The following is a 12,047-nucleotide window of genomic DNA, read 5'->3' as shown; positions in this document are numbered from 1 at the left end:
CACGTACCTCATTAACACAACAATACTAAAAGAAGTAACTCTACTTTAATACTACCTATTAAATTCATACTCCGTGCGCACTACATCATTCACAAAAAAATAATTCACTCGTCCCACGATTTTTATAGACTCATAAAGCGCAATATAACCTGTATCCAGAAATTTTCTTACTCGAGTCATTCTCGAACTCCACCTCTACAAGTCACCACTGATTCCCAGTATACTTCAGACCAAAATAAAAGAATTTGAACATAACCATGAATTGAATTGTCAATAGCAGGCTCCCCCACTTGGTTCAAAGCCATAGATTAAAATACTTGATAACTCACAATACCCATACTTTATTACTGCCTTAATATTGCAGTCAGTTCAATGAAAATTCTTCTCAAGCTCAAGACACACCAACCATAAAATACCTCAATCATCCGCTAATCTCGCATTCATTCTCTTAACACTCAAGTCAACTTTCTCAACCAGATTCAAATTCAAGTTTCAACACATACACCCCGCTGGCAGAAAAGAAACTCTCTATTCACATCATAAGGAACACACCTACATAAATTACGCCGCAGGAGATAACTTACCTGCTTAGTCTCAATTTGGCATCTTGTTATACCCTTTTGCAGCCACAATTGCTATGAAATCACTGAATCTTTCTGAGTTCAAACTCATTGACCACACACAAGAATTTAATTTACCCAAAAATTTAACAACGTGAAAGATCTTTCAAAACATTCACACTCGTAGGGACATTACCGGACATATGGGTCCAAATGTACAAGTTACAACTGAAGCCAGGGGCGAAGCTACGTTCCTCCAAGGGTGGTCAACTGACCACCCTTCGCCGGAAAATTATACTCTGTATAAGGTAAAATATTACTTGTTATTGATTAAAAATAGACTTTGAACACCCTTACATAGCCCACTGGCAAAGGTTTGAACACCCTTGTTGAATTTCCTGGCTTCGCCACTGACTGAAGCTACCGAGCCTAAGTTGTGGTCTAAACCTGGCCTCAAGTCCTCCAGATTGGCCCATCACCAGAACACGGAATACACATCTCAAACATCATTCATGGAATCACAAGCTAGCGATGCACAACTGATACCGAGCGCTCATATGCGCATACGAAATGCGTGGAAGGAATTCAAAGAGTTATGTTTCAAGCTGAATCAATTTCGCACGATAGAATACAAGAAAGTGAAAAATTCCTAAGGGTTCGACAGCCTTTCGAAGATAGGTACAGACGTCTCCATACCGATCCGCAAGGCTCTACTAAACCTGCTCATGACTCGTGAGACCTATGTCACCTAAGGCTCTAATACCAACTTGTCATGACCCAAAATCTCACCTGTCGTGATAGCGCCTATCTCAATACTAGGCAAGCCGACAATCTCAATAAACCATCATATCCTTAAATTTGAAAACATGATAATTAAATTCAGCTGAAGAAAATCTCAAAAATACAAATATAACACTCCCAAACCCCGGTGTCACTGAGTACATGAGCATCTAATTGAATATAAGGTCTAACTGATAAAAATCACTGTCTCAAATATAAAACAGTACAATAACTAAACAGGAAGGGAATCAAGTCTGCGATCGTCAAGCAGCTACCTTGATAGTCTCCAACGGAAATAACTCCGAATTCTAGTAGTCGTCGTATCCGGGAGCACCTGAATCTGCACACTAGATGTAAAGTGTAGTATAAGTACAACTAACTCAATAAGTAACAAGACTAACCTCTGGGCTGAAAGCAATGACAAGCTTCGCAGGTACAGTCTAGTATAAATAATGGTACAAAATGCAAACATGCTTTCAATTTTAATAGTTAAACTCAGTACAAGTAAAATAGATCAATACTGCATGATATGAGGAATACGACATCTCAGTAGAAAGACCTCAAGTAAATACTAGTCACCAATTATTCGGTCACTCGGTACTGTTTATGGCCAATCCAGCCCAGGGGTGTTCCAACCTGTATATATATACATCGACTGACAGTCAGTCACTCAGTACCGTATAAGGCCAATCCATCCCTGAGATAATTTATCCCCAAATGCAAATGATACGGACAAGATTCATGTCCTGGTAAATTCATTACAATATAAATAAGTAAGGCAAGTTCATGCCCTGGGAAAATCCATCATATATATATATATATATATATATATATATATATATATATATATATAATCATCATAAGTAAGGCAAGTCCATGCCCCGGAGAAGTCCATCCCGAATATATATAATCATCTACGCTCACTGGGGGTGTGTACAGACTCCGGAGGGGCTCCTTCAGCCCTAGTGCTATAAATCAACTGCGCTCACTGAGGGTGTGTGCAGACTCTCGGAGGGGCTCCTTCAGCCCAAGCGCTATATAAAGCCGATATGGCCTACTGCAAGCGAGCAGTCCCGATCCGTATAATAATAAAGCCAATAAGGCATGCTGTAGGTGAGTAGTCCCGATCCATTTAATAATAAAGCCAATAAGGCTTGCTGCAGGCGGGTAGCCCCGATCCATATAATAATAATATATAAAGCCATTATGGCCTGCTGCGTCGCGCAACTCAATCCTATAAATATCCTCACAATGGATAAATATTACTGAGTGTGAAATGTATATTTTTTTGAACAATTAATTCAATAGCAACACGACCCCATGGGTCCCAAAAATATTGGCACGTAGCCTAAACATGATCTTTAATATGAGCTTACAACTGCACAGGATTTATTCAAGACACAATTTATATGGTGCACGTCCACATGCTCGTCACCTATCTTGTGTGTCACTTCCAAACAATTTATATCATACTAAATTCGGGGATTCATACCCTCAGAACCAAGTTTAGAAGTGTTGCTTACCTTAAACCATGAAATTCTTTATTCTTCTAGTGTTTTCGCAATTGCCATAAATGATTCGCAATTGCAAATGAATATTACCACACCAGAAACCAACAAACTCAAACTTCTCCGAAATGATCTGAAATCACTCTGAAATTCATTCGGAACCTCCTGGACACAAACCATATATGAATTTCAATCATAAAACATGCTACGGACCTGCTCGCGTACTCAAAACACTGAAAAGAGATCGTCTTGACCCGATATTGATCATGGTCAAACTCCCAGATTTCTTAACTTTACTAGTCTCTCAACCAATAATCCAAAAATACAACAAAGCCTCCCAGACCCATCAAATCATACCAACAAGTCCTAAAATATCATACAAACTTAGTTGAAACCTCAAATCACACAAAACAATGCTAAAACCACGAATCATACCCCAATTCAAGCTTAAGGAACTTAAGAATTTTCAACTTCTACATTCGATGCCGAAACCTATTAAATCAAGTCCGATTGACCTCAAATTTTGCACACAAGTCATAAATGACATAACGGAGTTATGAAAATTTTCAGAACTAGATTCTGACTCGGATATCAAAAAGTTAACCCCCGCGTAAAACTTCCCAAAAATTTACTTTTCGCCATTTCAAGCTAAATTCCACTACGGACTTCCAAATAATTTTCCAAATACGCTCATAAGTCCAAAATCACTATACGGAGCTATTGGAATCATCAAAACTCCATTCCAGGATCGTTTACACATTATTTTAACTTAAACTTTAAACCTTAGAACTAAGTATTCCAATTCATTCCAAAAAGTCACCGGATCCGAACCAATTAACCTTATAAGTCATAAAATAATTGTAAAGCATAAATTGAGCAGTAAATGAGAAAACAGGACTGTAATACCCAAAATGACCGGCTAGGTCGTTATATTTTTGTTATGTTGTAGTTTGGGGGTGTGACCTCTCTCGCCTAGGTGATGCGCTGGGCATCGTGTCCACACCTACCGTCTCACAACTTTCGTTGATGACATTTAAGATGCTGGTCGGGAAGCCATCTGCTATTCTTGTCCTTTTCTCTTGGTTACCTGCCATGTAGGATTTTGTACACCAAAAGAAAGGAGATCTCGAGATTTTTTAACGTTAGTGACCTGTGTTGATTGTAGATCTAGAGGAAACTAAAAATTTAACTAAGAAATCCCCACAAACGGTACCAAATTATTTGACAAGAAAATATAAATCTTGGTTCAAATAATTAAATTTATGTGAATAGGGATTAATCGTAGCTAATAATAATATCCTTAGATTGGGTTCTTAAAGAAACAATAAATACCACGCAAATGTGAATGGTCAATAACAGTGATGTGTAATAAATATTCCACAAATCAGAAATAATAGTGTTGCATTTAATAAAAATGAATAACAATAAATGACATTTAAGTAAATAGAGGGAATGAGTCACCCAAGAAAAGATGAAATAAATGGATGTTCTTCCTCACAATGATTAATGATAGACAATCCCTTGAATATTCGAGTTATTCTCGGATCTAGTGAAAAAGTGTGGGCAAGAATCTCAGTGAAAATGTGATGTTTGTATCTTAGCAAGTGAGAGCCGAATCTTTAACTCAAAGTGTGTTATTTACAAATGAATATCACATGTCCCTTATCATTGCCTCTTTTTCTATTTATATGAGATATGTTCCTAACAAACCCTAATAGTACAAGTGCAGAGAATATCCACTAGAATATTGTCTTTAGTATCCTATCTTGAAAACTAGCTGTTACAACTCTGTCAACGATACTCAACCTCGACCTCGGCCCTTATTGACACCTCGACTACAACTCTCATTGACTCTTCGACCACAGACTTTGCTACTTCTCGGGCAATTTCGACAAAATGACGACTTGGGAACTCTTTCCTTAGTATTATTTTGACTTAAATATTTTAAAAACAAATTTTGGCCCATTCAATTATCACCCTAACAAACTACTACTTTCATGACTAAACCATGTGCGTTAGATTGATAACGATATATACTATATTGGTTAATACTTCAAAAATAAATTGATAAACAAATATGACAAAACAATAGTCTGAAAGTACTTTCAATTGTGAAAGCATATCCTGTATTTAGATGATCTACTTTTTTTGTCAAAGAAAACTAATATTAGTATTATTGAGGCTAAGAGACATAACTTGATTATTTAGGGTACATAGTACCTAGACAATCATCTTCATAAAAAAGATAATAAAACAAAAAAAGAGTACATCATAAATTATTAAGCAAGCAAAAACTTTTCATATTCAAGTATTGGAGATTAGGAAATATATAGTAGTAATTTTCTTACAATTTGTTTCAGTTTCTATTAGTAGCAGATTTTCCTTTTTAATTTTTAAGCCATGTTTTAGTGCGATAATTTCAGCATGCTTCATTAGTCCTAAAAGCCAACACGAAAAAAACCTCTTTTTCTTTCTCGAAAAGTCACAAATACAAAACAAAAATCTCAAAAGAAAATGATAAAGAACTTACAAAAAGAAAAGAAAAAAGGAACCGTTTACTTGTTTGATAACACGTAAGCCTCACGCATGGACCACCCCTTTGTTAGAATTTAGGTGGCACTTATCTTTCGAGTTTCATAAATATTGCTTTTATTTCACCACTTTGTAAATATTGGTTGCAAACTCATATTGAGTTACTAGAAGGAAAAAAAAAAAAAAAAAATCCTTTTTGAACTATTATTTTCGAAGACCTCTAAGCTAAATTTTTGAAATTTCTTAAAAGGAAAAGGTAATCTGGTACACTAACTCCCGCTATATGCGGGTCCGGCGAACACCGAACCACAAGACGCTATTGTACGTAGTCTTATTCTACATTTTTGCAAATGGTTATTTTCACGGCTCGAACCAGTGACTTTCTTATCACATGACAGCAACTTTACCAGTTACGCCAAGACTCCCTAAAAAAATTTCTTAAAACTCAAAAAAATAATTTTAAAAGTTTTTTATTTTTCTTAGGATTTAAAATTTTAATTAGTATAACATTTTAAAAAAAATACTTTTTACTTAGAAAACATATAAAAGATACACTTTCTTAAGATTTCGAAAATTAAATTTCGAAATACTTGGGGACGGATTCTAGGACCCCACGCCCCCAAAACAAAATCTCGCAGCCCGAGGCTATCTTCAGAAATACTCGGAAACGACGTCGTCGTCTCCTAACGGCACCGTATTGACCGCACGTCTCGTGCCAATAAATATCTCCTTGCACTGTCACTTCCCTTCACACTCGTAATCTCAGCTCTGATTATAGTTTTCATTGCTCAACGGAGACTTCTAGATCTTCTACGAAATGGCTAAAGATCCAGTTCGCGTTCTCGTTACCGGTGCCGCCGGTAATTGATCTAATCTTAAAGCTTATTTTCTGTTTTCTTTTTGTTTTTATGGCTTAGATCTGCTACTGTTTTACTTTATTTTGACTTGAGGTTCGATTGATGTTTAGTATTGATGCTTATCGGATTTAATCACGGATCTACTTGCTTACTGTTAGTGCTTTTGATTTAACTCCTGATCTTTTTGATCATTTGTTAATTTATTTGCGATTGTGTTTTCCTATATGTGGTGTGAAGTTAATACTCCACCCGTTCCAAAAAGAGTCAATTTTGACTCGGCTAAAATAGTAAATGGTAAATAGCATCAAATAAAATAGTCAAATTTGACTCCCTCAAGGAAATGAATCAACAACATCGTCTCCTATGTATTTTGTACTCCCTTTAAGAAAATATTAATTAAGTTTATTTAATTAAATTACCCTTATTAATGTTATAAGTTATTTCAATTAATATTCTTACTTACAAAATTCAAATATGTTAACAGAAGCAATGGTTTGAAATTAAAAAGTTTTAATTTAAGCTTAGTAATTGAATCCAACTAATAATTGGAGCTAGAATGTTTTAACATTAATATTTCCCATTTCTTTTCCTTTTTACTTGTCCAGTATGTTATTAATAGATTTATCTTTTTACATGTCTTCTTTAGTAAATCAAAAGCGAATTAATTAATTTTTTCCATTTTTACCCTTATGATGTAACTATGTCCAAACTTACTGAAGTGTTAGTAGTGAAATTAGATTTCCAAAGCATATTAATTGCAATGTGCAACTTAAACAGCTCCGATTTTCCAAGCTGACGTAACAATACTATGGAGTAGTATCTTGTCTCCACTGTATAAATTACTTTTACTATGGAGTACTATGATGCATGTGGGTTGAGTTATTCCCATCCCAAGTGGTGCCCCGATTCAGCCTGGTCGGTCAGGAAGAGAAGAGATTCACCTGGAGACTATTTCTATTCAAGAATCTATTTCTATGTTAGCTAGTGGAAGCGGCCTTCCCTATGGTAGTCCTGCCGTGGCCTCTAAATGGCCGTCCCATCACTTGGTGCTCCCATAGGACCAATATCCATCATAAAAAAAGCAATTTATATACTGGATCCAAAATGGGAGGTTGTTGTAGGTGCCCATTGCAATTACAAATAAGTTGGGTAAATGGCTTGGGAAATAGTCACTTAATAATAAGGGTAAAATTGAGTACAAATTAGTCTCTCTTGATTTGCTGAAGTGGATAAGTAAAATAAAAAATCTATTTTTAGTGTACTGGACAAGTAAAAAGGAATGGAGGGAGTATTAATGTTTGAAAGATTGTGGCTCCAAATTCAAAGATTCTATTTGCAACATTTGGTTTCAAATCATTGCTTCTGTTACTAGAATTGAGATTTAAAATTATAGTATTAATAGAGATTAATAAGGGTAATCTAGTAAAATAAATACTTAATTAATATTTTCTTAAGGGGTGTGCAAAATGCATATTGGGCAAGTAAAACAGAGCAGGGTAAGTATGACTTTGTTTACGTTAGTTGATTCATTTCCTTTAGGTGACGTATTTGTTGTTTCACCACTTGGTCTTAACTGTGTTGACTGGTGATGTTAATTATATTTAAAAGATAGCCTATTTTCTAGTTTTTGCCTATGATTCTGATGATCAGAAATTTTGCTAATTTATTTCACTATTTTGTTTTTCCGAGAACTTTGTAGATTCCGAAACTATCAATTATATCTGAATAAACAGGTCTAAATGAAACAAATTGGTTTTTCACTATTCTCGACACCATGCCCAACTACACCCAAGGGTGTGGTCTAGTGGTCAATGAAGTGGATAAGATCCATGAGGTCTCAGGCCCAGTGGAGGCAAAATACACTAGGTGATTTTTTCCCATCTATCCAAGCCTTGGTGGATAGAGTTACCTGGTACCTGTTGCTGGTGGGAGGTAGTAGGTATCCCGTGAAATTAGTCGAGGTATGCGCAAGCTGGTCCGGACACTACGCTTATAAAAAAAACACCATGCCCAGCTAGTTTGAGATTGAGGTGTAGTTTTTATTGATGTAGCATGATTGAGTTGATGTGTTTGTTATGCTTATGATTCAGAAATGAAAAACCAACATGTAATAATATTATTATGTCATGCAAATTTATGGATTCATGGTCTGGAAAAGCATCTCATGTGTTAGATAAGTATGAAGAATGGCTAGTTAGGTACTTTCCCAAAATCTATTTTCAAGGATTTAAGACTTTTTTCTAAAGTTGGATTTTTTTTTTGAAGTTTTTATTGGTTTTAAAATTGGGAGTAAATTGGAATGTTGTGTTAACGGGATAATGTTTGTTTCTGTTTTCTAGGACAAATTGGATATGCTTTGGTGCCAATGATTGCCAGGGGAGTGATGTTGGGTGCAGATCAGCCTGTAATTCTCCACATGTTGGATATTCCACCTGCCGCAGAGGCATTGAATGGAGTGAAGATGGAATTAGTGGATGCTGCCTTCCCTCTTCTTAAGGGTTGGTACCCTTGCTTCGTGTAACTTTAATGCTTTGCCGTTTTATTACTTGTCGGAAATAAACATGGGCTAAATGGTATGTTTTGCTATGTATGTGGCAGGTGTTGTTGCCACAACTGATGCTGTTGAAGCATGCACTGGTGTCAATGTTGCCGTCATGGTTGGAGGTTTCCCCAGGAAAGAAGGCATGGAGAGAAAAGATGTGATGTCCAAGAATGTTTCTATTTACAAGTCCCAGGCTTCTGCTCTGGAGAAGCATGCAGCTCCCAACTGCAAGGTCGGGTAAAGTATATAGATCTGTGTTTAGATTGTCTTGTATGTTAACTTTTCTATCTTATAAATTGCACCTAGTGTTCAGCATTGCATGATATATTTCTAGCTACTGGATAAGATTATTCTTCTATTTGACTGTGGAGGTAATTGATCAATTGGCTGAATAGATCACCTAAGTGAGAATAGTTACGCGGTGCTTATTGTCAACTTGATGTCTTATGTTGTTGATGAAAGTTTCAGAAAATTAGCTGAATAGATATCCTAAGTCAGTGACAGTAGTTTCGCGATGCTTATTGTCAACTTAATGTCTTGTGTCGTTGATCAAAGTTTCCGAGCAAATAATCACAATATGTATGGAACATGCTTGTGATTTTCATCTTCTGTGTTACTTGCATAAGTTCATTCTGCTACAAAATGACTGTTTTTATTGCCTTCTATTTGTGTCAATGGATGTATTGATAACTTGTTTCAGGATTTCCATGTGAGTATGTTATGCAACTTCATTCCGTTTGAGGTATTAAAAGTTTTGCCTTTTTGTCTCTTCCAGGTGTTGGTCGTTGCTAACCCTGCCAATACAAATGCATTGATCTTGAAAGAATATGCACCATCCATTCCTGAGAAGAACATTACCTGTCTCACAAGGTTGGACCATAACAGGGCCCTAGGTCAAATCTCAGAGAGACTGAATGTTCAAGTGAGCGATGTTAAAAATGTCATCATTTGGGGAAACCACTCATCATCACAGTACCCAGATGTCAACCATGCAACAGTTGCAACACCAGCTGGAGATAAGCCAGTCCGTGAACTTGTGGCTGATGATGCATGGTATAATCAATCAGTGACTGGTTGTGAACTGATTAGCACTTTCTTTTTCCCTGCTTGCGTTTTAACTGATAATTGTATTCCTTTTATTTAGGTTGAATGGTGAGTTCATTTCTACTGTACAGCAGAGGGGTGCTGCCATTATTAAGGCTAGAAAGCTTTCTAGTGCCCTTTCCGCTGCTAGTTCTGCTTGTGATCACATACGTGATTGGGTTCTTGGAACTCCAGAGGTAGAGTTTTTAACTTTGGGGCCTTGTTGTATATAAAATAAAGGAATTATTTGTGCAGATATTTGGTAGGTTTAAATCGAAAGTAGTGCTTGTCTCATTTCTTTCTCTAACCAAATGTTGCAGGGAACTTGGGTTTCTATGGGTGTTTACTCTGATGGGTCATACAATGTCCCAGCTGGGCTTATTTATTCCTTCCCAGTTACATGCAAAAATGGAGAATGGTGTGTTGTTCAAGGTTAGTGAAAGCATTTAGTTACATTCGTTGGCATGGCTTAATAAAGGATGCGAACCATGTCTGAAGTTTTAGTTTTAGATGTTACCTAATGATTTGTCTGAAAGATTTCTCTCCCAATATATTGCAAGTTGAATTTTGCAATTCAGATATTACTTATCTGGTTTGTAATAAAACTGAGTTGTTCCTTCTGCATCTTATTTGCCTTCTTGATGTTTTTACATGTTGTATTCATGTTAGATTTCTCTCCTTTTCTTTTATTAGTTTCTTTTTTTTGTTAGTGTTGAACCTTGGGGTCTGAAGGTTCCTTATTGCTCTCCCTTTCTCTCTTTAGATAACGCTTATGTGGGAGTATTTTGTTCCCTTGGTGGTAATATAAATTTTGTAAAGTTGGCTGTGACAGGGTCTTATGTATTTTATTTGTTGGTGTGCCCAGGTCTTCCAATTGATGAGTTCTCAAGAAAGAAGTTGGACGCAACAGCTGAGGAACTATCCGAGGAAAAAGCATTGGCATACTCCTGCCTTACTTAAATTGCCTTTTCAACATATGGGGAGTGGAGTGTATGCGATAATAGAAGTGGCTTCAGTTTTGAATAAGGCCATTGTTGATTCTCGAGGAAAGTGATAATTGGGGACGTTGCGTCGTCAGTTGTTTACTCTTTAATTCTACTCTATTTTTATTTCAATGTTTTGAAATATAACTGATATTTTCATGAATAATTAGCATTTTGTGTTGTCCCTAAGATGATATTTTCTGTGTCATTGCTTTTGCTCATCATTTAAAACATCTTGGAGTATACATCATTGCTTGTGGCTTCTTGGGATATACTTCCACCTCTACCTTTGAGATAGCATGGACTCCACTTGTTCTATCATTTTTGGGATTACACGGGGTCCGTTGTTGTTGCATGGAGTTAACCTTCTATTTTCACCTCATTGCCTTTGAATGGCTTCAAATGCATTTTTCAGCCAAATTTCCATTTATTTTGATGTTTGCCGATTAGGGGTTGGGTAGTGGAATGACTAGGCAAATATTGGATCAAAATGCCTGAGTTAGAGCAATGCATTTAGCAACTGTCATATCAAATCTTAATTCGAGCGCGTTGTTTGCAATGGAATGTTGAAATATATTCTTAATTGCTATAAGAAAAATTAAATTATGGTGGATGTTCTAACTTGATCTTCTCAGATGCTTAATGACATGTTCAATGACATATTTTTATGCTTAATGACATGTTTAATGATATATTTTTCTTCACTTTTTATGCCTATATAAAGGTCTTGTAATAGATAAGAAAATACACACAATTGAAGAAGAAAATCTCTTTCTTCTCTCTATCTCCATTTCTTGTTTGTGTTTTACTAAATTACTTTTATTTCATAACATGTGTTGTTCATGTTTTATTAAATTACTTTTATTTTATAACACGTTATCAGCACGAATTGCTCATTTCATTTCATGATCTTCTACGTCAAGACTATGTAAATTATAAGCAGACAATGAGATCAAAGTACAATGAAAAATGTCTTGGATGATAATACAAAGGTAAGTTTTACATCCATCTAAACTCATTCATACTTTCATATCTTTGCATTAACTTTATGTGCAGTGTTTAGTTAAAATATTTTTTTTCAATTGTATCGAGTGAAATAAAGAACTGGAAAGGTATGTCTTTATTTGCTACATCTCTTATAGGATAAAGATAATATTTCAGCTTATATATATGTTCTGACCATTTACATACTATGATAGACA

General features: G+C 35.8%; 1 protein-coding gene across 1 annotated transcript; it reads left to right on the top strand.

The window, feature by feature from the left end:
• Positions 1 to 6,033: 6,033 nt before the first annotated feature.
• LOC104119297 (malate dehydrogenase) lies at positions 6,034 to 11,034 on the top strand. The gene is made up of 7 exons (XM_009630758.4): positions 6,034 to 6,240; positions 8,577 to 8,735; positions 8,836 to 9,011; positions 9,555 to 9,832; positions 9,924 to 10,059; positions 10,183 to 10,294; positions 10,728 to 11,034. Exons 1-7 carry the CDS (start codon positions 6,198 to 6,200, stop codon positions 10,820 to 10,822), a joined length of 999 nt encoding a protein of 332 aa, XP_009629053.1. The 5' UTR covers positions 6,034 to 6,197; the 3' UTR covers positions 10,823 to 11,034.
• Positions 11,035 to 12,047: the final 1,013 nt, after the last annotated feature.

This window comes from Nicotiana tomentosiformis, chromosome 9, assembly GCF_000390325.3.
Source record: "Nicotiana tomentosiformis chromosome 9, ASM39032v3, whole genome shotgun sequence".
In the NCBI taxonomy this organism is placed as follows: domain Eukaryota; kingdom Viridiplantae; phylum Streptophyta; class Magnoliopsida; order Solanales; family Solanaceae; genus Nicotiana; species Nicotiana tomentosiformis.
This window is presented reverse-complemented; position numbering and strand designations above follow the sequence as displayed.

Excerpts from the sequence above, each read along its gene's own strand:
- LOC104119297 (XM_009630758.4), top strand. The coding sequence starts at position 6,198 with ATGGCTAAAGATCCAGTTCGCGTTCTCGTTACCGGTGCCGCCG. Across the intron at positions 6,241-8,576 it reads TCTCGTTACCGGTGCCGCCG|GACAAATTGGATATGCTTTG; the intron begins GTAATTGATCTA and ends TCTGTTTTCTAG. Across the intron at positions 10,060-10,182 it reads GGGTTCTTGGAACTCCAGAG|GGAACTTGGGTTTCTATGGG; the intron begins GTAGAGTTTTTA and ends CAAATGTTGCAG.